This window comes from Meles meles, chromosome 18 (assembly GCF_922984935.1).
Source record: "Meles meles chromosome 18, mMelMel3.1 paternal haplotype, whole genome shotgun sequence".
Taxonomy (NCBI): domain Eukaryota; kingdom Metazoa; phylum Chordata; class Mammalia; order Carnivora; family Mustelidae; genus Meles; species Meles meles.
The window spans coordinates 28539828-28566092 of NC_060083.1; the positions used below are offsets into that span (position 1 = coordinate 28539828).

The 26265-nt window shown below is 38.0% G+C and overlaps 2 protein-coding genes across 4 annotated transcripts in view; one reads left to right on the top strand and one right to left on the bottom strand.

The window, feature by feature from the left end:
* The window catches only part of USP32 (ubiquitin specific peptidase 32), a 221590-nt gene that overhangs the window by 121841 nt on the left and 73484 nt on the right, over positions 1 to 26265 (bottom strand). The window lies entirely within an intron of this gene.
* On the top strand, positions 443 to 1769 carry LOC123929111 (glyceraldehyde-3-phosphate dehydrogenase-like). Its single transcript, XM_045984381.1, has 2 exons — positions 443 to 1349; positions 1457 to 1769. Exons 1-2 carry the CDS (start codon positions 458 to 460, stop codon positions 1564 to 1566), a joined length of 1002 nt encoding a protein of 333 aa, XP_045840337.1. The 5' UTR covers positions 443 to 457; the 3' UTR covers positions 1567 to 1769.

Consider the following 26265-nt stretch of genomic DNA (forward strand, 5'->3'; position numbering starts at 1 on the left):
ATGCCAGCCAGAAGACAATAAAAGGAACACATTTAAAGTGCTGAAAGGAAGAAAAAATGTCTGTACACAGCCTAGGATTCTAGGATTCAACAAAAAGACAACCCAATTATGAACAAATGAAAAAGCAAACAAAAACAAAAACAAAAAACTAGGAGACTTTATAAACCAGAAAACAAATAATGGGCAAATGACTTAGAGATTTCTCCAATGAAGATATACAAATGACCAATAAGCACATGAAAAGATGCCCAATATCTTAGTCAGGACCGAAATGTAAATCAAATGAATAAAGCAATCTTTTAATCATTAAATATACCAATTCTTACATTTTTCTACTACTTTGAAAAAGGGCTCAATTCAAACTATTATAAAAGTGAATTTTTAGGCTCTCTGCTCTTCCCCGTTCGACAGACAGCCAGATCTTCAGGTGCAGTGCTAGCTGCGTGCCCGAGACACGATGGTGAAGGTCGGAGTGAACAGATTTGGCCGAATTGGGCGCCTGGTCACCAGGGCTGCTTTTAACTCTGGTAAAGTGGATATTGTCGCCATCAATGACCCTTTCATTGATCTCAACTACATGGTCTACATGTTCCAGTATGATTCTACCCATGGCAAATTCCACGGCACAGTCAAAGCTGAGAACGGGAAGCTTGTCATCAATGGGAAGTCCATCTCCATCTTCCAGGAGCGAGATCCCGCCAACATCAAATGGGGCGATGCTGGTGCTGAGTATGTTGTGGAGTCCACTGGGGTCTTCACCACCATGGAGAAGGCTGGGGCTCACTTGAAGGGCGGGGCCAAGAGGGTCATCATCTCCGCTCCTTCTGCTGATGCCCCCATGTTTGTGATGGGTGTGAACCATGAGAAGTATGATAACTCCCTCAAGATTGTCAACAATGCCTCCTGTACCACCAACTGCTTGGCTCCTCTGGCCAAGGTCATCCATGACAACTTCGGCATCATGGAGGGACTCATGACCACCGTCCATGCCATCACTACCACCCAGAAGACTGTGGATGGCCCCTCTGGGAAGCTGTGGCGTGACGGCCGAGGTGCTGCCCAGAATATCATCCCTGCTTCCACTGGTGCAGCCAAGGCTGTAGGCAAGGTCATCCCTGAGCTGAATGGGAAGCTCACTGGCATGGCCTTCCGTGTCCCCACCCCCAACGTGTCTGTCGTGGATCTGATCTGCCGCCTGGAGAAAGCTGCCAAATATGATGACATCAAGAAGGTGGTGAAGCAGGCATCAGAGGGTCCCCTCAAGGGCATCCTGGGGTACACTGAGGACCAGGTTGTCTCTTGCGACTTCAACAGTGACACCCACTCCTCTACCTTTGATGCTGGGGCTGGCATTGCTCTCAATGACCACTTTGTCAAGCTCATTTCCTGGTATGACAATGAATTTGGCTACAGCAACGGGGTGGTGGACCTCATGGTCCACATGGCCTCCAAGGAGGCATTGCTCTCAATGACCACTTTGTCAAGCTCATTTCCTGGTATGACAATGAATTTGGCTACAGCAATGGGGTGGTGGACCTCATGGTCCACATGGCCTCCAAGGAGTGAGAGCCCCCTGGACCACCAGCCCCAACCAGAGCAAGAGGAAGAGAGAGGCCCTCAGCTGCTGGGGAATCCCTGCCCCAACTTATCCCCCAAAACACTGAGAATCTCCCAACCTCCACTATTTCCATCCCAGACCCCCGAAGAAGGGGAGGGGCTTGGGGAGCCCTACCTTGTCATGTACCATCAATAAAGTATACTGTACCCAGTCAAAAAAAAAAAAAAAAGTGAATTTTTAAATAATACACCTTTCTACGAGATCACATTAGAAAGAGACCACCTCCCTCATATGCCTAAACCAAAGTTAGCCTATATATAAGTTACAAAAAAAGTTAGATTCCATGTTATGATAAATATCATGGTCCAGAAATTTTAAATGGTAAGTAATCAAATTAACCAGTAAGAATTAAAGTATATATATGCTTACTTTCTTCAGACAAGTATTTGACAAGATCTCCTAATACTATATTTTAGATATTATGGCAAACTGCAGACTTAATAATCATACTCAGGTTCAAGATATGTCTCCAAAGGCCAAGGAAACAAAAGCAAAAATGAACTTTTGGGACTTCATCAAGATCAAAAGCTTCTGCACAGCAAAGGAAACAGTCAACAAAACAAAAAGGCAACCCACAGAATGGGAGAAGATATTTGCAAATGACAGTACAGACAAAAGGTTGATATCCAGGATCTATAAAGAACTTCTCAAACTCAACACACACAAAACAGATAATCATATCAAAAAATGGGCAGAAGATATGAACAGACACTTCTTCAATGAAGACATACAAATGGCTATCAGACACATGAAAAAATGTTCATCATCACTAGCCATCAGGGAGATTCAAATTAAAACCACATTGAGATACCACCTGACACCAGTTAGAATGGCCAAAATTAGCAAGACAGGAAACGTGTGTTGGAGAGGATGTGGAGAAAGGGGAACCCTCTTACACTGTTGGTGGGGATGCAAGTTAGTGCAGCCACTTTGGAGAACAGTGTGGAGATTCCTGAAGAAATTAAGAATAGAGCTTCCCTATGACCCTGCAATTGCACTGCTGGGTATTTACCCCAAAGATACAGATGTAGTGAAAAGAAGGGCCATCTGTACCCCAATGTTTATTGCAGCAATGGCTACGGTCGCCAAACTGTGGAAAGAACCAAGATGCCCTTCAACGGATGAATGGATAAGGAAGATGTGGTCCATATACACAATGGAGTATTATGCCTCCATCAGAAAGGATGAATACCCAACGTTTGTAGCAACATGGACGGGACTGGAAGAAATTATGCTGAGTGAAATAAGTCAAGCAGAGAGAGTCAAGTATCATATGGTCTCACTTATTTGTGGAGCATAACAAAGAACATGGAGGACATGGGGAGATGGAGAGGAGAGGGAGTTGAGGGAAACTGGAAGGGGAGATGAACCATGAGAGACTATGGACTCTGAAAAACAACCAGAGGGTTTTGAAGGGGCGGGGGGGTGGGAGGTTGAGGAACCAGGTGGTGGGTAATAAGGAGGGCAGGTACTGCATGGAGCACTGGGTGTGATGCCAAAACAATGAACACTGTTATGCTGTAAATAAACAAATAAAAAATAAATTAATTAATTAATTTTAAAAAATGTAAAAAAAAAATCATACTCAGGGCCATGCAAACATGACTGAGAATAAACACAAAAAATATTGTTTAAAAATTCTGTATCTTCCTTGGAAAAAAGACTCCAAGGAAGTTCTAACTGGACCTTATTTTTATTATAACTGTTAAACATCTTTTTTTAAAAAGATTTTATTTATTCATTTGACAGAGAGCAAGCACAAGCTGGAGATGGAGAAATAGGCTCCCCACTGAGCAGGGAGCCCTATGAGAGGGGCTGGATCCCAGGACCCCGGGATCGTGACCTGAGCCAAAGGCTAATGCTTAACTGACTGAGCCACCCAGGTGCCCCTATTAAACATCTTTTTATCAGTGATTTGGATTTGACATAGAAGGTATATGTATTAAGTTTATAAATGACAAAAGTGGCTAAAAAAACAGGTAACAATATAGAATCATCTTGGGCGAAATGTATTTAGAGTTTCTTTAAAACTCAGTATATATAAGGATAGAAAAACAAGATACAATTTTATGAGCATGGTACTGACTAAAGAATTAAATATTCTCCTACTGTTCACTAATCTAATTCCACCTAGAGAACAGCATGAGATTAACTAGTATGCATATTAACTATGGTTAAGAAGCAGCAGGGGAAAAGGACTTATTCAGAGGCCTAGAAGGAAAGGTTCCATTTTCCCAATTCATACAGCTGAATTCCATCTCTAAGAGGTGAAAGATTTCCAATGGGGGTTCTAGTAGCACAAATTCTGGGATCATGATACTGTGCCAAAATCCTGTTGCCTCCAGCTCCACCACCATCTCTAAAGCCAGAAAATGAGACTGGGACTAGATCAGGGGCATATACCAAACTATTTCAATGCCCCCAAATTTAAACGGGATGGAACCATAAAAATTTCACTGAATTCAAGACATCCTACATCTTCAAGCTGATCTGTCACATCAACTTAAAACATACAACAATTAGCAAGATAAAAAACTTTAACAATGTAAGAGAAATGTTGAACAGAAGAATATTGTGAGAAAAAACTTAACCACTTTTAGTTACAATGAGATATTACTGAGCCATAAAAAGAAACAAAGTTCTAACACATGCTACAACATGGATAGACCTTGAAAACATTATGTAAAGTGAAATGAGCTGCACAAAAAGATAAATACTGTATGATTCCACTTATATGAAATATTTGGAATAAACAAATTCACAGAGGCAGATAGTGAACCGTAGGGCAAGGGGTTGGGGGAAGGCCTTTTTACTGCTTAATGGGTACAGAGTTTCTCTTTAGGGTGATAAGAATATTTTAGACAAAGATAGTAGTGATGAATTCAATTAAGTGAATTTAATTAATGCCATTGAGATGTCCTTAAAAATGGTTAAAATGGTAAATTTTATTCAGTATATTTTATTCCAAATGCTTCTCTGCCCTCTTGGCTCAGGAGGATCCAGCAAAGAAAGTGACTTACTGGAGTCCTGATCCAACTCACTCATCCAGTCCAAGTCTGTAGTGTCATGGAATTACTTAGCAAATCTTAAGACTGACTAGCAAAATCAAACAAAACCTATCCCAAAGGTAACCCTTAAATAACTCACAAGTAACTCTATTTACTAAGAAATAAGGAAATCGTTCCCAACTTACAAACACACTATACATCTACAGTTTGTGAAAATGACTATTTGAATACAAAATGCATTTCTCCTCATAATTAATGATCAGATTTCCCTAGCTAACCTCCAAAATTCTACCTAAATTATAATGTGGCTATAATATTGAGAAACTGACAACAATAATTATAAGGACTTTAAAAGCATACTACTGTGAATGTATGTATTCCATCTGTGTTATTATGAACTAAATAAGCTTGGGAGCTAGTATAGGAATGCAATCATTTACAAATATTATTTCCAGAGAGATATGCCTGTACCATGTGTTAAAACAGGTAATAAAAACACAACATGAATATGTCTCTGCTCATCGCTCCTCTCTTACCTGATCCTTCCCAGCCTCCACTGCTGAGATTATTAGGCAGACAAAAATAAGCTAAAGAAACAAAGTGAGCAACTGGAGTAGGGACGGGAGACATTATAAAGTCTTTATATCCCAGAAATGATAAATCTAGACAAAATCACATTCACAGAACCTGGACTACTATTCCTCTAAGAATGGGATCAATCAAGCAAGATAGTAACATGTCTGACTACCCTTTTTGCTCATTCCTTCCTCTCATTTCTAGGAATCCAGTTCAAGAAATAATGGGGCACCTGATCATAGAACACAACTTCCACCACTATATACATTGGCTACTGGCAATAATAAACCTGCAAAGAAGTCAACAGCACTAGGGAATGCTAGTGAGGTGCTGTCACACGCCACTGCTGCCCTAGGTCTTTAAAAAAAATAGGGACTCTAAATACTACTTTTTTAACATTTTATTTACTTATTTGAGAAAGAGAGCGAGAGAGGGCATGAGCAGGATGCAGGGAGTGGGAGAGGGGGAAGCAGGCTCCCTACTGAGCAGGGAGCCCGATGATCCCAGGATGCTGGGATCGTGACCCAAGTCAAAGGCAGATGCCCAACCAACTGAGCCACCCAAGTGCCCTCTAAATACTATTTTGAAGAATGGTAATAATAACTTTGTGCCAAGACATTACCCTCTTACTCGTTCCCTCAGTAACCAAAGATACATATATTCATTCTAGGCAACCACAACGAAATAAACCAGTTGGAATTACATCAAACTAAAAAGCTTCTGCACAGCAAAAGAAACCAACAAAAGAATGCAAAGGCAACCTATGGAATGGGAGAAAATATCTGCAAATATTATATATAACACACATATGCTGTATGCTATTATATAGTACAATAGCACAAAAACAAAAACCTGATTCTTAAAATAGCAGAGGGATCAAACAGACATTTTCCCAAAGATATACAAATAACCAATAGGTATATGAAAAGGTGCTCAGCATCACTAATCACTGGAAAAACGAAAATCAAAACCACAATGAGCTATCACCTCACAACTATTAGAAAAGCTATCATCTGGGGGCGCCTGGGTGGTGCAGTTGGTTTACCATCCAACTCCTGGGTTCAGCTCAGGTGCTGATCTCAGGATCATGAGATCAAGCTCTGCATTGGGCTCTGTGGTCAGCAGGGAGTTTGCTTAAGACACTCTCTCCGCTCCTCACCCTGCTCAATTTCTCTCTCTAAAATAAATAAATAAATCTTAGTGGGGGAAAGCTATCATCTATAGACAAACATGGCAAAAACAATACAATACCTAAGAATGAATTAACCAAGAAGATGAAAGACCTGAACTCTGAAAACTGTAAGACACTGATAAAAGAAACTGAAGAAACACAAAGAAATGAATAGATATACCAAGCTCAGGAAATGGAAGAATTATTATTGCTAAAATGTCCATACTACCCAAAACAACATACAGATTCAATGCAATCCCTATCAAAACACCAATGGCACTTTTCACAAAACTAGAACAAGTAATCCTAAAACTTATATGACACCATAAAAGACCCCCTAATAACCAAAGCAACCTAGAGAAAGAACAACAAAGCTGGTGATATCACAACCACAGATTTCAAACTATACTACAAAGCTGTAACTGTCAAAACAGTATAGTACTGGCACAAAAACACACACATAGATCAAGGAACAAAACAGTGAGTCTAGAAATAAACCCATGTTTATTTGGTCTTTTAATCTCCAACAAAGGAGAAAAAGAATATACAATGGGGAAAACACAGTATCTTCAACAAATGGTGGCTGGAAAAACTGGACAAGTTTATGCAAAAGAATGAAACCAAGACCACTTTCGTTATAACACGTATACAAACAAACTAAAAATGGATTGAAGACCTTAATGTAAGACCAGAAACCATAAAACTCCCAGAAGAAAAATTAGTAAGGTTCTTAACATGAGTCTTAGTAGTATTTTTTGGATCTGTTTCCTCGGGGAAGGGTTAACAAAAGCAAAAATAAATGGAACTCCATCAAACTAAAAAAAACTCCCCCAGTGAAGGAAACCATGAGCAAAATGAAAAGGCAACCTACTGAATGGGAGAAGATATTTGAAAATTATATAACTGTAAGAGGGTAATATCCAAAATATATAAAGAACTTACACAACTCACTATCAAAAACAAACAATCCAATTAAAAAGTGGGAGGGGGGGAAAGGTGGGAATGTTGAATGGACATTATGTAAGAGAGAACACAAACAGATGGTCAACAGGCACATGAAAAGATGTTTAACATCACTAATCACCAGGGAAATGAAAATCAAAACCACAATGAGATACCACCTTAATCTGCCCGCAATTCCATTTCTAAGTATTTATCCAAAGAAAATGAAAACACTAATTTGAAAATATATGTGCACTCTATGTTCATTGCAGTAGTTTACAAATATCCAAGATATGGAATCACTACATCCATCAATAAATCAATAGATCTACTGGATAAAAAATAGATCAATGGATAAAGATGTGGCATTTATATACAATGGAATATTACTCAGCCATAAAAAAGAATGACATCTTGCCATTTGGGACAACATGGATGGATACACACATACACAATGAAATATTCTTCAAGAGAAAAGGAAATCCTGTCATTTGTGACAACATGGATAAGCCCTGAGGGCATTATAGCATGTGAAATAAGCCAGACAGAGAAAGACAAATACTTCCCAGTATCACATGGAATATTTAAGTAAGAAAGGAAGGAAGGGGAGAAGAGAAAAAAGAAAAGAAATTCACACTCTAAGAAACAGAGAGTAGGGAAGTGATTGTCAAGGCTGGGGAGTGGGGGAAATCGGGACAGGTGGGTAAAAGTGTATAAATTTTCAGCTGTAAGATGAATAAGATCTCGGGTTCTAATGTAAAACACGGTGACTCCAGTTGATAATACTGTATTATATAATTCAAACTTCTTATGAGAATAGAAATTAAACGTCCTCACCAAAAAAGCAAAGAAAAGAAATCCCCAAGAGTTAGAAACTGCAAAAAAACTCACAACTACAGGGTAACAAAGTGTTTTAGAAACCTAAGGAAACTGATATAATGTCAATTTTTAAAATTAAAAAAAAAAAGAGTAAATATCCCATTTATATTTGTTAAGATACATCTTAACTTTGATAGAATATGTCAAAAAAAATGGTAAGATCCTTCCTTCCTTTCAGGAAGAGAAACTGAGTTTCCATCCAGGGAACTGGATGGAAAGGAAATTTTTCATTGTCCTTCTGCTCTTTTTAAAAATCTAAACCATGAGAATTTATCATCTGTTAAAAAATACAAGAGAGAAAAAAGAAAAAATAAGCATTTTCCAATTGCCCTCATGCACTATATCATACTGACAGAGACCTAACATGGGTGAAAAATGAAGTCGTAGTCACAGGACAAGACAGTTTTCTATATATGCTGTATATCTTATATAAAAAGGCTGACATGACAAATCAATGTATAAGCCTGCAATTTTCAGTGCAACACAGTAGTTAAGAACCAAATAGACATGAGGTCAAATTGATCAAATCCTAGCTTTTTTACTCAGGGACTGTGTGTTCTTGGACAAATTATATAACTTCTGCTTATCTGTCTAGAAAACAAGATTAACAGTAATAGCACCTAAACCTCACAAGGCGTGGTGAGAACTGAGATAATTTACATAACATGTTTAGCACAGTGCCAAGTACATGATAAATAAATCCATAAATGTTAGTTATGATCATCATCAGTGGTTAACAAAAGCAAAAAATCAGTGGGAGGCAACATAAGAATAGCTAATATGAATTTGGATACTTGACTTGAATCTTGCATTCACGTATTAACTTTTTTTTTTTTAAGATTTATTTATTTATTTGACAGACAGAGATCACAAGTAGGCAGAGAGGCAGGCAGAGAGAGAGGAGGAAGCAGACTCTCCGCTGAGCAGAGAGCCCGATGCAGGGCTCAATCCCAGGACCCTGAGATCACGACCCCAGCCTAAGGCAGAGGCCTGAACCCACTGAGCCACCCAGGCACCCCTCACGTATTAACTTTAATCCTTAGGCAAGTAAATTAACCTCCTTAAGTCTTATACCTTTGCCTCATTCATTAAATGGTAATAATATCAGTACCTGCATCATGACAAACATCACGTAACAAACAAAATATCAGATAAAAATTTGTGAATTCACTAGGCAAACGCAATCTTAAGTGTTCAAAGTTAACATCCCCAATAAGATAAACCAATTACACATGGTTGTTGCAAGTACTAAATGACATGTTTACAAAGCAGGTAATAACTAGCATATAATATTAATAAACAACAACCAAAGTTCTTCACAGTTAAATAGTATCTCAGAGGGAAAGATCTGATTTCAAATAAATAAACTGCTTTTATTTATACCTTGTGTCACACCTGCAAACTCACTACATATGAGTATGTTATTGCCAGTTTGGGGTTCAGCTGAAACTATCCACAAGAGGATAAAACAAATAAATAACCTTGGCCATTATAGCATGATACTCTCAAATGACCTAATAAGAAAAAGAGTCAAGATAATTAAAAAATTCAGATAGTATCTCTTTGGAGTTTAAAGGTATTAAATAAATCCCTACTCTCTTTCAGAACAAATAGGCTGGTTTCCAGGGATTAATGAAAAAATAATCCTGACCCTATGAGATAAAAAAAAAAAAAGAGAGAGAGAGAGACAGTCAATGAAAAACTAATAGGGGCTATTTTTCAGTCCCAAATTTTTCAATATATAGCTTTAATAATATCAGCACAATTAGGCTTCTGATCTTTTTCTCAGGGTTGTCTAGACAAATGATAGCATCCTCAAACAGAACTGAAAAGGGACTTCCATTCTCAGGAAACAAGAGTACCATAAACCAAACCAAATCATTACTAGAAACGAAAGGAATTCTGCTGGGAAAAGAGTAATAAAATGGACAGCAGTAAACCATACTGTGCATGGGTTCTATGCTGTGACAACAAAAAGCCTCTAACACCAGAAAATTCAAAGGTTAACAAACTATCAAGCTTTGATGACTTCACCAACTGTTTAGTATCTTGACCATAGTGGTGGATACACATGTCCCCACAGTTACAGAATTACACAGAATTGAGTGTACACACACACACACACGCGCGCGAACTGGCGAAAGCAGTTTAAAATCGGTGGCTAGAAAGCATCAATGTCAACATCCTAGTTGTGATATGCATTTGCAAAATGTTACCTTCAGGTGAAACTAACAAAGTATAAAAAAGGATTCCTCTGTATTCTTATTAACTGCATGTGAATCTGTATTTATTTTAATACAAACTTTAATTACAACTTTTAGGAAGAACAAATTTTCAGAATATTTGAATAAATGTACCATGGGAAAAAAATCATTATAAAAATTTTATGTTAAATGTATTCTCAATAATATTCCCTCCCCACTACTAGATTTAATAGCTAGCTTTCCTTCTACAGGCACAATGACCAAGGAAAATAATTACACAAAGACCCACACATACAGAACCTGAACTTATTTCAAACAATAAACAGGGGCACCTGGGTGGCTCAGTGGGCTGGGCCTCTGCCTTTGGCTCAGGTCATGATCTCAGGGTCCTGGGATCGAACCCCACATCGGGCTCTCTGTTCAGCAGGGAGCCTGCTTCCTCTTCTCTCTCTGCCTGCCTCTCTGCCTATTTGTGATCTCTCTCTCTCTGTCAAATAAATAAATAAATCTTTTTAAAAATAAATAAATAAACAACATAAACACTTTTCCAGTTCAAGAGAGGAAACACCAACTATTCACAGAGCCAGGTAGTAATTAAAATTTATACTCCACATAATATTTATTGGGCATCTTACATGCCAGACATCAAATGGGATATGGGAGACACAGTGGAAGAGAAATAAACAACTGAACTGGTCTTTTTTGGCACTAACATTCTGTAGAACGCTCACTGAAAATAGATGTATAAATCTTCTTTACATGTGTTTTACTCTGCTTCCTCCTTCTACACCTTCCTTATCTCATTAATAAGTGTCTGGTAAAAGTGTCTGGTCTTGAAGGAAGACTTATTTTCTGAGATTTTTAGAAATCCTCTGAGACACACAATGACTTGACTTAGTAGTCTATCATTCCTACTCCTTAAGTGTAAAAGTTGCAGTAAGCAAGGTTCCTTCTGAGAACTAACTTCGCAGTCAAAAACTGTCTTGCCTGAACAAGGAATGAGCAGACTAGAGTAAAATATAGTTATTAGCTTGACCTGCTCTTCCAAACTAAAAGTGGCATGCTCACGGCAAGCTCTTCCCAGGCTCATGCCAGTTCATGCCCTTACCTACACCCTTTGGTAGCTTATATTGACCTAAACACTGTACCACTCAACCATTACACAAATACTACATAACTCTATGAGAAATGGGAAAAACAAAACCTAACTCATCTTGTATAAGAATGTGCCCAATACTGTATCAACAGCTGGACTTTATTAACAGGACAACTGGAATATTCATTACATAACAAAGGAGGACAGGTTATAAATATTTTCAGTATCATCATAGAACAATGTCACCCACACAGTAAATTTTTAGTCATCTCTGTTGAAAATCTGGAACTGGAGATTTAACAACCAAAACACATAATTATATAAACCTATCTCCTGTAATCAAGAAAGACATCCCTAATTTTTTTTTTAAGATTTTATTTATTTGACAGACAGAGGTCACAAGTAGGCAGAAAGGCAGGCAGAGAGAAAGGAGGAAGCAGGCTCCCCACTGAGCAGAGAGCCTAATGTGGGGCTTGATCCCAGGACCCTGGGATCATGACCTGAGCCGAAGGCAGAGGCTTTAACCCACTGAGCCACCGAGGAGCCCCAAGACATCCCTAATTAAATAAAAATATCTTCAGAGAGCCATAAGTAATAAACCTGGCATTTAGAACATGGGCATTTATTACTACAAATCCACAGACACATGCCATATGCAGGTTCCAGGGATTGGGACCTGGAGATTGGGGGGGGGGGGGAGGACGGACATTATTCAGCCTATCACACTCTCTAATCAGAACACCTATAACCCCAAGAGGATGGGCCAAACTCCCTTTCTCTCTCTCTCTCTCTCTCTCTGTTGTCCTATAGCTTGGCTCTGGACACAAGCAGAGTAGTGGAAAGTGTGTGGCCACAAGAGGGTAACTAAAGTACCAGCCTTCTACTGAAAATGGCAGCTCCAGGGAAAGGAAAAGTACTATGGACACTGAGAGGAGGGAGGAGCGCAGCAACGTTATTTTTGACTCCTGGGTTCACCTTTTAACAGCACATGCACGGACTGGAATTTAAACATCACAACAAAGTCTGAGACTTAAATTCCGGATCGAGCAGTGTCCAGGTTCCACACTGGCCACTGGGTGGTGCACACATGAAACAGATCAAATAACAGTGCACAGGCTTAGGAAACTCAACTGACACTGGAACCACAACCAAAAGAAGATGGACTGGAACTTGCTGCCTAAACGATCAGTATCAATGATCTAATACAATGACTGAATACACAAATATATCAACCTCCACACAGGATTTAAAGAGACTCAAAAACTCATAACATAATATTAAAAATGTCTGGAATATAATCCAGAATTACTCAGCATATAAAAAACCAGAAAAAGCCTCAATTCAATTAGGAAAAGATAATCAACAACATGAGACAGATTTTAGACCTATCAAAGACACGGGAGAAGCCATATAAAAATGACAAAACAAATGAGGTCAAACACTCACTGCTGAATGGAAAGACAGAAAATCTTAGTATAGAAACAGAAGGCATAAAGAAAAACCATATGCAAATTTTAGAACTGAAAAATCCAGTAACAACAAAAAATATCACTTCCCTATATCTAGTAACGGGAAATGCAGGAAAACAAGCTCTTTTTTTTTTTTTTTTTAAGATTTTATTTATTTATTTGACAGAGAGAGATCACAAATAGGCAGAGAGGCAGGCAGAGAGAGAGAGAGAAGAAGCAGCAGGCTCCCTGCGGAGCAGAGAGCCCCACGAGGGGCTCTATCCCAGGACCCTGGGATCATGACCTGAGCCAAAGGCAGAGGCTTTAACCCACTGAGCCACTCAGGTGCCCCGAAAACAAGATCTTTTAAGAGTGGTAACTCCGGGGTGCCACAAAAAAATTCTGATTACAAAGTACAAAACAGGCCTACTGTTTCACAAGATATGTTTAATAGATCTTGCGACTCAAAGTGAGAAGGGTAGGTCCCTCTGCAGATCTAAATCACATTTATGTGTTAAAAACAATGTTCTTAGAGAGATGAATTTTTAATAAGTATTACAACATACAAACCAAGAAAATATATATGTTGAGGTTTAAATTAAAGAAGCGTTTCAGACTTGGAACTATACAACCCTAATATGAAATATGGATTATCCTTTACATCAACATTAAGTTTAATTAATGATTATTACATTAAATTTTTAAAAATATTATTGCTAAAATACAGAAAACCTCAAATTCTTTAGAGCCCTCAAAAGGTTTGAGACAATTAAGCCATACACAAATTCCCATACATGTGCACACCACAGAATGTATAAACCACTACTGCACATTTCAGATCTACTAATATATTTAACTGGGATCCCTGAACAGTTAGGAGATTATTTTCAAATACTTTCAAAGACTTTCAAATATTTTCAAATACTCTTTTTTAAAAATTAAAAACTTAAGGTTTTTTTTTAAGAACCTGGGTTGCTCAGTTGGTTAAGCATCTGCCTTCAGCTCAGGTCTGGCTCCCTGCTCAACCAGGGATCTGCTTCTCCCTTTGTCTCTGCCCCTCCTCCAGTCAGGCACATCTGCTCTCTCTCTCATGAATAAAATTTTTTTTAAAATAAATTAAAATTAAAAAATTGTATTTCAGGAGCGTCTGGGTGGTTCAGTGGGTTGAGCTTCTGCCTTCGGGCTCAGGTCATGATCTCAGGGTCCTGGGATCGAGTCCCCGCATCAGGCTCCCTGCTCACCAGGAAGCCTGCTTCCCCTTCTCTCTCTCTCTCTCTGCCTGCTGCTCTGCCTCCTTGTGATCTGTCTCTCCATCAAGTAAATAAAATCTTAAAAAAAAAATTTATTTCAGAATACCACTATTTAGGTAAATGCAAATCAAAACCACAATGAGATACCACTTCATATCCATTAGGATGTCTCTAACCAAAACACAGATAATAACAAGGTTGGCAAGAATGTAGAGAAGATGCAACCCTCATACACCATTAGTGGTAAGGTAAAATGGTACAGCCAATTTGGAAAACAGTCTGGCAGTCCCTCAAAAGGTTAAACACAGAGTTACCATATATGACCCAGAAATTCCATCCAAAGTACATATCCAAAAGAAATGAAAAATATATGCCCACACAAATACACATGAATGTTCATAGCATCACTATATATAATAGCCAAAAAGTAGAAATGGGTGCCTGGATGGATTAGTCAGTTAAGAGTCTGCCTTTGGCTCAGGTCATGATCCCAGGGTGCTGGGATGGAACCCGCATCAGGCTACTTGCTCAGCGGGGAGTCTGCTTCTCCCTCTCTCTCTGCCTGCTGCTCCCCCTACTTGTATGCATTCTCTCGCTGTCAAATAAAAATAAAACCTTTTTTTAAAAAACAGAAGTAACCCCAATATCCATCAACTGATGAAAAAATAAACAAAATGTGATACATCCATACAAGCCTGTATCATTCACCAATAAGAAGGAATGAAGGACTGATACACATTGCAACAGCATGTTTTCAGCATTCGTCTAAGTCAAAGAAGCCAGTTACGGAAGACTATATATTGTAGATTCCATTTTTACAAAATGCCCAGAAGAGATAAATCTATAAAGATGGCAAGTAAATTAGTATATTAGCCTAGGGCTGACGGAGGAGGAGATGGAGAAAATAGGGGTGACAAAGGTACAGGGTTTCTTTTGGGGCTGATGAAACTAATTGTGGTGATGGTTGCAAAACTCTGTGAACAAACTAAAAGTCATTAACCATATAGTTTAAATCGGGAAATTGAAGTGCACCTGGCTGGCTCAGTTGGAGCATGCAACTCTTGATCTCTGAGTTGTGAGTCTGAGCCCCATGCTGGGTATAGAGATTACTTAAAAATAAAATGAAATAAAATATGCCTGCTGCTCCGCCTGCCTGTGCTGACAAATAAATAAAATCTTAAAAAAAGAAAATAAAAGGGGTGAGTTGAATAGCATGTACTGTATCTCAATAATTAGGAAACCGTTAGGGAAAAGGCTATTAAGAAACAATACCAGTATTTCATTTAAAGCAAAGATCTGGTATAATAGAAAAGTTGGCTTAACACATTTTCTGGAAGACTGCTCCCATAAGCCTTTTTATTCCACATCTAAAATTTTTTAAAGTTAAATATAAAAATAAAAAAGAATGAAGACAGGAAAAATAGTTCAGAATGAACCCTCATGTGCGGTATTATATGTCAATATCGGTTTATTTTTATTTTTTTAAGTTTTTTATTTACTTATCAGAAAGAGAACGTGCACATGTGCAAGCACACAAGAAGGGGGAGAGGCAGACAGAGGGAGAAGAAGGCATCCCGCTGAGCAATGAACCCGATGCAGGACTCCCGAGAGGAGAGGCAGCCGCCTAACTAAGGCACTCAAGCGTCCCATGTCAATACTGCTTTTTAGGGGCGCCTGGGTGGCTCAGCGGGTTAAAGCCTCTGCCTTCAGCTCAGGTCATGATCCCGGGGTGCTGGGATCGAGCCCCGCATCGGGCTCTTTGCTTGGCTGGGAGCCTGCTTCCTCCTCTCTCTCTGCCTGCCTCTCTGCCCACTTGTAATCTCTATCTGTCAAATAAATAAATCTTTAAAAAAAAAAAAAAAAAAAAAAAAAAAAAAAAAAAAAAAAAAAATACTGCTTTTTATATAAACGTCAAAACACCCCTACTGCTTCTGTCATTTGGAAAGGAATGAGAGGATTATTTTTCAGAGCTGGAATACTATTAAAGTTGTCATTCATATATAAAATAACTTAAGGGGGGGGGCGGTGCCTGGGTGGCTCAGTGGGTTAAAGCCTCTGCTTTCGGCTCAGGTCATGATCCCAGAGTCCTGGGATCCAGCCCCACATCAGGCTCTCTGCCTGGCAGGAAGCCTGCTTCCTCCTCTCTCTCTCTGCCTGCCTCTCTGCCTACTTGTGATCTCTGTCTGTCAAATAAATAAATAAAATCTTAAAATAAATAAATAAATAAAATAAAATAACTTAACGGCACCTGGGTGGCTCAGTCAGTTAAGTGTCTACCTTCAGCTCAGGTCATGATCCCAGGGGCTCCATGCTTGGCTGGGGGCCTGCTTCTCCCTCTGCCCCTCCCACCCCCACTCGGGCCTGGGCATGCTCTTCCTCTCTCACAAAAATAAATAATATCTTAAAAAAATAAAAAATAAAGTAACTTAAGCAAGTCTACTACTACTAATTTCTATGAGCGTGCTAACTATAAGCTATAAGCTATAAGCGGGTTTTAAAAATTATAAACTATTTAAAAAGCCAAATTCTAGCCAGAATCTGTAAAAAACAAAACACGTTTAGATATGCTAATTAAAGAGTATCTCAGCTTCTTTCTTAGACAAAGAAAAAAAAAACTAATTCTTAAGACTTTCTCTTTCCTCTGAGGTCAAGTGCTTCACACAGATGGAATTTTATATGTAGTATTTTCCCACTGTTGTTATTAATGGTAATTTAGCAACATGCAAATGATGTGATAAAAATTCATCCCCAATTCACCACCTATATTTTATCTTAACGTCCCACATTACTTCAACAGCATATAAAGAAAACTTACTAATTAAATCTTGGTTTTTTTATTCACAGTTAGGACACAGAAGGCCAGAAAGTATACAAGCTCATGAATATAAAAGGATAGAAAGACAGCCTGATATAAAAATAGATAGATATGACATATTTATGTATATATCACAACTAAAATATTTACACACACATTTAGAAGCCCAGTGTAAAAAATTAGCCTTTGAGGGGCACCTGGGTGGCTCAGATAGTTAAGCATCTCCCTTGGGCTCAGGTCATGATCCCAGGGTCCTGGGATGGAGCCCCATATCAGGCTTCCTGCTCAGCGGGAAGCCTGGTTTTCCTCTCCCACTCCCCCTGCTTGTGTTCCTGCTCTTGCAGTCATTCTATCAAATAAATAAATAAAATCTTTTTTAAAAAATTAGCTTTTGACTCATGAAAAATTACACTAAAAAGTTGTTGGAATGTTTGGGATGATTTAGGCACAGGTATGAAAACTAAGCAAATGAAAAAATAAGGTAACTGTTAACCCCAGGGAAAAAACAAAAAAATAAAAATAAATTGTAGCATACAAAAATTTATATAATCATAATACTCGAGATTGAGTAGTTGGAGGATTCTTGCTTTTCACTAGCTCTTTCTGATTCTGCTATGACCATGTGCATATATCACTATGATAAAAAAGATAATTTAAAAACTAACTAGTCATTAAAAGTCTGCCTTTGGCTCAGGTCATGATCCCAGGGTCCTGGGATCAAACCCCACATTGGGTTCCCTGCTCAGCAGGAGCCTGTTTCTCTCTCTCCTCCCCACTCATGTTCTCTTCTCTCTCTCTCAAATAAATAAATAAAATCTCTAAAAAAAAAACCCAAACTTTATTTGCAAAGCAGGATAACTGGTTGCTGCTAAGGAAGGACTCTAGGTCATAGGGATAAGATGGAGAAGGTTTATTTTACTTTTCATTAAAAATACTTCTGTAAGTTTCAAATAGTGTGCCTTCAGCATATATTGCCTATTCTTTCAATACAATTAATAATACAGAGCAACTGAAACAAGGGCACTATAATTCAATTTAAATAATATAATGAACATTCACTGCATACATTTTTCAAAAGGCAATTTTATTTTTTTCATATAAAATATTTATTTGTCAGACAGAGAGAGAGAGAGAGCGTGCGCACAAGGCGGGGGAGCAACAGGCAGAGGGAGAAGCAGGTTCCCTACCAAGCAAGGAGCCGAACATGGGACTTGATCCCAGGACCTTAGGATCACGACTCGAGCAGAAGGCAGACACTTAACCTACTGAACCACTCAGGTGTCCTAAAAGGCAATTTTACTAAATAAAATTTACATTTATACAGGAATGACTAGCCTCCACAATCCTGTTTAATCTATTTAAATAAATTCCTGTTGTTACTCACTCTGTATCATAATACAGCTTGTGTGATATAGTTAGTGGCAGAAACCATTAGGAGTCTACGCAATATCCATTTTCCTTCCTTCCTTAGTAAGAGAACCTCAATTTTTTCTAAGATATTAATGATCAATCATAAATCAAAACTTGCATTTCAGATCATCTGCTCTTGTAATTTGATTTGAGAGTCCATACTGGGCACCATGGTTTACTTTCTCATTCTACTGAGACAATGCTTGTGGTCACATGCAATTCTTAGACTTCTCAGTATGAGAAACTCTGTACATCGCCTATCTGTTTGAGGTTCCTCCAGAGAATCACCAAAGAAAAATTCATGCACATAGGATAGAATAATCTATAATTTAAGTCCTATTTCCCCGAAAAGACCTACCAAGTGTAATAAAAGTAAGAGGACATTCTAGGGGCGCCTGAGGGGCTCGGTGGGTTAAAGCCTCTGCCTTCAGCTCAGGTCATGATCCCAGGGTCCTGGGATCAAGCACCGCATCAGGCTCTCTGCTCAGAGGGGAGCCTGCTTCCTCCTCTCTCTCTGCCTGCCTCTCTGCCTACTTGTGATTTCTATCTGTCAAATAAATAAAATCTTTAAAAAATAAAAAATGAAAAAAAAAAGACATTCTAAGAGACAGAAATTTTCTTTATGTAGATTACTATCCTCCCAAATTATTTTATTGTTAAAGAATCAGCTGTTAAATCTGTTAAAGGGAAAAAATTAAATACTATTTTCAGAAAAAAATTAAAACATGCCATTTGCTCTGTTCTTAAGTATATTTTACTATATTTATCCTATAACCCCCTATTTTTTTCACATAAGAACTGTCCTAGAGCTTCATAAGCCTGCATCAGGTATCTATCCCATAGAACCGTTGACTATTAGATGCTAAACATAAACCCATATCATAAAATGTTTATGTAATACCAGAGTCCAAAAGTAAGTTACTAATACTCTTCTTAAATTTAGAGAATAGAATATTCCATATCACTTCTCTCCCTTCCTCAAGCACGAAAGCAAAGAAGCCTTGCCTAAACAAAATAACCCAGGATAATTCTGTACATTACTTATTTATATCTGATGGACTGTCCAACTGATAACTAATCCTAGGATTAACTGGACAAACCAGATTACTAATTCTGTCTGTCTTAGGTAACTTCCTGTTCCTACCACACCAAAAAGCAAGTTCTGAGATTCAGTCTCTACCTCTTTTCTCATCTCTAGATACCTTGTCTATGTAAGTCTATTCAAATACACAACTACATGTCATACTCAGAGTATAAACTACAGTGTCACTAGACATTAGTGAGGCAAAGTATTAGTATACCCTCTCAATTAGCTTGGGAGTGGTTTAAAATAATTAAATAATTTCTTTGAAATTCTGGGTTGTAACTTCCCATCCACTAACTAGCTTCCTTCCTTCCTTCCTTCCTTCCTTTATTTATTTATTTATTTATTTATTTTAAGATTTTACCCATTTATTTGACAGAGAGAGAGATCACAAGTAGGGAGAGAGGCAGGCAGAAAGATGGGGAAGCAGGATCCATGCTGAGCAGAGAGCCCAATGTGGGCCTCGATCCCAGGACCCTAAGACCATGACCTGAGCTGAAGGCAGAGACTTAACCCACTGAGACACCCAGGCGCCCTACTAGCTTCCTTAAAGCAAGTGTCTGTCCCTGATCTGGTCCCATCCCAATGAAGAAGCTGCAGTCTCCTTAGATCCACAGGTGTTGAAGAAGCTTCAGGTTCAACCACGAGGTTTCAAGTCAAAACTGTTCTCCTTTGAGTCAGTGTCTCTGAATTCGGCCTATGGAGGCTTTTCTCCTTGATGTTTTCACACCTTAATGCATGATACTAAGATTGGATCCTTGTCCTCACAACTGGCTCCCTCTCCTACTTTATTATCCTTACTTTTCTTGGAAACTGATTATCCTGGATCTTTATTTCTAACGATCTCAATCTGGAATCTCCTTGCTTTTAACTTCAATTTCTACAAGTTTAACTCAATATGTAACTTCAAATCAAGGGTGAAAAGGCAGAGTTCCAAATTTATCATTGAGAAGTCTTCCCTTTCATTGCCTCAACCTTCCCAGCCTAACCTAGCCCACATCCTTTCCTACTCCATTCCAGGCCAGTTTCAAAGACCACTAAACATAAATTTAACTGCATTTCTAAATTTTCTAATTACAATCAAGCTGTTCATACATCTAATTCCTACAACAACTCTGATCAAAGGTTTGGAAGTTCTTTTGACTCAGAGCTTAAGTGACTAGGAAAAGACCTTGAAATAAATTTAATTGGTTAGGGGGCGCCTGCGTGGCACAGTGGGTTAAAGCCTCTGCCTTCAGCTCCGGTCATGATCCCAGCGTCCTGGGATCAAGCCCCCCATCGGGCTCTCTGCTCAGTAGGCAGCCTGCTCTCCCCTCTCTCTCTCTCTGCCTGCCTCTCTGCCTACTTGTGATCTCTGTCTGTCAAATAAATAAATAGAATCTTTTAAAAAAAATTAATTGGTTAGAACTAAAACCCAAATATCCTAACTGAAAGGGAAATGATACACCTTGTCAAAAGTCATTTTTTATATTTCAGGCTCTCTTTTCCAAGTAGTATTAGTATTCTTTCTGAAAATCCAATTAAATGTTTAACAAAGTTTTTGAAGGATAAATGAGGTACAATAAACTGCAAATGTTTTTATTAGTCCCATTTTTAAATAAACTGCATATATTTAAAGTATACAAATGACCAGTTTTATAACGGCATGTCATACCACTGAAACTATCACCACAATCAAAAAACTAGTAACCTCCAAAGTGTCCCCATGTCCCTCTGTAATCTCTCTCCCTCTTCCCCGTGCACCACCAACACCCAGTAAGCTTCCTTTCAAGATGGAGAACTTTGCAACTTCTAGAATTTTACATGAATGGAATCATAAGCATATATTCTATTTTTACTTGGATTCTTTCACTTAGCACAGTGATTCTGAGATTCGCTCATGTTTGTGCATGTATCAATAGATCTCCCTTTTTATTTTAGATCTTCCTTTTTACTGCTGAGTCATCAAGTATAATTTTTCAAAGTAGTTAAAAGAAAATCTTCATTGTGAATACATTTTCCTATATTTATGATGAACAGAACAGATATTTTTAATATGCTTCTATTTTAAAGGAAAGAATGTTATAGAAAGACTACCCAATAAAGAGATGTATTTCAGTAGTATATCACCTCTGGGGGAAAAAAATAATTAAAAACTTCAATTATCGGGGCACCTGGGTGGCTCAGTGGGTTGAGCCGCTGCCTTCGGCTCAGGTCATGATCCCAGGGTCCTGGGATCGAGTCCCGCATCGGGCTCTCTGCTCAGCAGGGAGCCTGCTTCTCTCTCTCTCTCTCTCTCTCTCTCTCTGCCTGCCTCTCTATCTACTTGTGATCTCTCTCTGTCAAATAAATAAATAAAAATCTTTAAAAAAACAAAACAAAACAAAACAAAACAAAAAAAAACTTCAATTATCTAACTTTAGCAGCTATAAATACAGGACAAAATTTCTTTAAAGCATTCCCATGGATGAGACGTCTGGGTGACTCAGTTAGGCGTCTGCCTTCGGCTCAGGTCATGATCTCAGGGTCCTACATTTTAATCTAAATACTGAATGTAGTAACTCACAGTAGTCAAAGATTAAAGTCTTAGAAGATAGTAACAACCATATACAAGGCAAACAAAATAGTTCCATTTCTGTGACAATTTTATTAGGCAGCTCCTCAATAAAATAAAGCTATATTTATTCCATCTATGGGCCTGGGGAGAAAGGGGAAAAAGATAAGAATTCAGATGTCTCCCTCTACATTCACTCAAGTTTAGCAAATATTAGTTGCTTTTCCCACCATTTAGAATTATTGTTTTTTAAAGATCTTATTTATTTACTTGACAGACAAACAGCAAGAAAGGGAACACAAGCAGGGGGAGTAGGAAAGGGAGAAACCGGCTCTCTGGTCATGTGGGGCTCGATCCCAGGACGTTGGGATCATGACCTGAGCTGAAGGCAGACACTTAACAACTATGCCAACCAGGCTCCCCTAGAATTATTTTTATATGAATGTTAAGATTTCTTTTCTATTTTATAAATTTTTTTTAAAGATTTTATTCATTTATTTGACAGAGACAGACAACAAGTGAGAGAGGGAACACAAGCAGGGGGAGTGGGAGAGGGAGAAGAGCAAGCTTCCCACTGAGCAGGGAGCCCGATGTGGGGCTCGATCCCAGGACCCCAGGATCATTACCTGAGCCAAAGGCAGAGACGCTTAACAAGTGAGCCACCCAGGTGCCCTGAATGTTATGATTTCTATAGTCAAACCTAGATAAATCTTATTAGCTAAATTTTGGCAGAGTTTTTAAAGTTATAAATTAAATCAGCCTTATTTTACCTTTATTATTTATCAATTAAGGAAGATGCTATTGGACAGATGTGTTTATCAAGACTGACTTTTAACAGGATACTGATTATTTTCACCAATTACTACACCAGTCATATTGGTAGCTCAGTTAATACATCAAGGATTTGAGTGATTATGCGTAAGTTATTTTCTGTAAAAGTATTTTTTAGTTCTAATATAAATAACTTCGCTGACATCTGCAATACAATTTACAACATTCGTAATTTACACCATGTACTTGATATAATGCTTTATATAAGTTCACTAATTCCATTATGCTTAATGACATAAGCTTCTATAAGCTGCTTTTCTTTTTTTAAAAAAATATTTATTTATTTATTTGAGAGAGACATTGAGAGCGAGATGGAGAGCAAGTATGTGCACACACACAAGCTGATGCGTACAGGGAGAGGAAGAGACTCCTCAAGCAGACTCCCCACTGCAGCCTCAATCCCAAGGTCCTGAAATCATGACCTGAGCCAAAATTAAGAATTGGACACTCAACTGACTAAGCCACCCAGGCACTCCTATAAACTGTTTCTCAATAGTTTATGAAGCTATTTAAAAATCACTCTAGGATAAAACTTGGCAGTTAAGAACCATAAAGACAATAATGCATTTTTTTAAAGTCCATACATAATTTCACAAGTGGCTAGAATATTTTGTTAATATTTTCACCTAATAGAATCCTTGGTATCTTTTCTATCTAGTTTTTCAAACAGAAATACTGAAAAACCATGAAACTTAAGAACTAGCATAATAAATATTACACTGAGAACAAAATGCAATGCAGTTAAAATCAAGTCTAGTGAATGTTTTACAGATTCTGCTTACAAAGAAAGATTTTAAACCAGTATCCTGCCTAGTGTTTTCCTGTTAGCTTATAATGTCAAGATTAGAATTTACAGTAACAAATGTTACAGTTAGCTACTCTTCTCTGGCTGATATAAGCAATTATTTTGGATATCACAACAGTCAATGATCTGTAGCATCAAGCACTAAAAATCAATGACTAGAGTTGTCAAGAAAGTTGTTAGCCATCATTCTAGTAAATCCAACATAAAGGAATGTACTAAGTAATACATATCAACTAACATCAAAACAAATACTAATCATAATTCTGTGGTCAGTCCCCCTAAACCTTGACTATGTAGTAACTACATGTCCCTAGTCCCAAGGGGCATCTAAATGAATATGAACACTTCAGTGTAAATTTACCACTACTAGTGGAAAAATACCCTACTAATCAACTGTTTTTACATGTTGATCATTATCTCTGAAAACACTTTAGGCTCTAAGATTGCTTTCACTTAACATGTGCATTTTCCTCTAATTTGGAAAAGGTTAAATGTTCAAAGATTGCAAAAATTAGCAAAGCTAATTGACTTCACAAATATTGGTTTTCTGGTCCTTCTTTTTTTTTTTTTAAGATTTTATTTATTTGACAGAGGGAAAGATCACAAGTAGGCAGAGAGGAGGCGGGGGGGGGCGGGGGGGGAGGCTCCCTGCCAAGCAGAGAGCCCGTTGTGGGGCTCCATCCCAGGACCCTAAGATCATGACCTAAGCCGAAGGCGGAGGCTTAACCCACTGAGGCACCCAGGCGCCCCTGGTCATTCTTGTAATAGGATTTTGCAGAATACTATAATATATTATAATATATATATTATATATATATATATAACTACTTTTAAAAAAGCATTAATAAATGCTCATTAGGTTTAGACTATATGCACAGCACTCTGGGGCATATTTTTTAAAAGTCATAAAGTCTGCCCATCATGAACTGCAACTTAGTTCAGAGACAAGATTTAAATGAACAATTAGAGGGGCGCCTGGGTGGCTCAGTGGTTTAAGCCGCTGCCTTAGGCTCAGGTCATGATCTCAGGGTCCTGGGATCGAGTCCCACGTCTGGCTCTCTGCTCTGAAGGGAGCCTGCTTCCCTCTCACTCTCTCTGCCTGCCTCTCTGCCTACTTGTGATCTCTCTCTGTCAAATAAATAAATAAAATCTTTAAAAAAAAATAAATGAACAATTAGAGAACAAGCCATCACTTCATAAAATGTTGTGCTACATAGTAGAGGTAGAGGCAGGATTCAGTACCTGTAAGGAATGGGAGAAAAACAATGTGAGCTGAAACTGTCAGCGGCAGCTGTAAAGAGAAAGGTGGAAAGGTACTACTATATATTCACCAGTCATCCAGAATTGAAATCAATCCTGAGATAGAGATTTAAGAATTTTTTGTTAAAGAAAAAAAAACAGTTAATGAGTAGCTACCACAAATTCACTTGCCTAAGCAGATTTTGTAAATGGTGAAAACTACTTTTAAGTGAATGTGAAAATAATAGGAAGTGATTCCAAATTAATACTACACATAAATATTATGTTATTAGAATTTCTTTGGGAGGAGAGGAGTTGGGAGATGGGTGGCACCCAAAAGAAGCACTGGATTATTAAGAGTTAGTGGCCTTGGTTCAGAAAAGGCCAATTTCAAGTATTACACATTTTTCATTTACTTACCCCATACTTCATTTGACTTTGTTATCACAATCCCCTCAAATCCTATTCATCTGATATTCTACTCAAATAATACATGGTTACTATTACAAGATCAGAATTGCATCAAAATATAAATTACGCTAATCTATTCTAGAAACAATGAGACAAATGAAATCAATGCTTAAATTCCAAAAATTGTCAACTGTCATGAGTTTTTATTCCTTATCCAAAATGTCTTACAATTTATCACAGTAAGTCTTCAGAGAAAGTAAAAAAAAAAAAAAAAAAGAGTTCAGTTCAATCCTAAATAAATCCTTCTTTTGCTCTAAAAATATACAGCTACTCTCTTCTAGAAAATAATTTAGAAACTCGCACTGCTTCCTTAATTAACATATTAAGGACTAAAGTTACTTTTTAAGTTCATCATCCTTCTCCACTAAGATTCCAAAAATACCTCCCCCTTACTTTTCAAAGATATGTTATTACTTTTACTTTAAAGGAAAACACTGATTAACTAGGGAATGAAGTTCTCTCTCTACCCACAATTGGGAGCTGAAATGGTTCCTGTGGCTTTGGCTTTTCTTATAGAGATACTGGCACTAAAGTAATATAGTTGTGCCTCAAAACATTAATTTCAGAATCTCACCAAGAGTGGGTGACCCCCTTCACCCAAATTTAAGGCTGAATCTCTCCACAGGATTTTAAGAAAGGTCTCACAAGGCCATCTCTTTATTTATAAATCCAATCATTTATTTCCCTGAAGCTGTAGAATGCAGACCTCCATTGAGTCTACCTACACATTAAAACTAAATTCAAGCTTCAAAACTACCTGTGTAGACCTATAACTTCCATTTTATTTAAAATGTAGCATTTCTCCTGCAGCAAATAACTCTGTCTCTGCAACTATGAATTACACTAATAAATTCTCTCCCATTCCCAAACACACACAAAAGCTAG

Coding starts and splice junctions, on each gene's coding strand:
- LOC123929111 (XM_045984381.1), top strand. CDS start 458: ATGGTGAAGGTCGGAGTGAACAGATTTGGCCGAATTGGGCGCCTGGTC. Junction 1,350..1,456: donor TACCTTTGATGCTGGGGCTG/GCATTGCTCTCA, acceptor GCCTCCAAGGAG/GCATTGCTCTCAATGACCAC.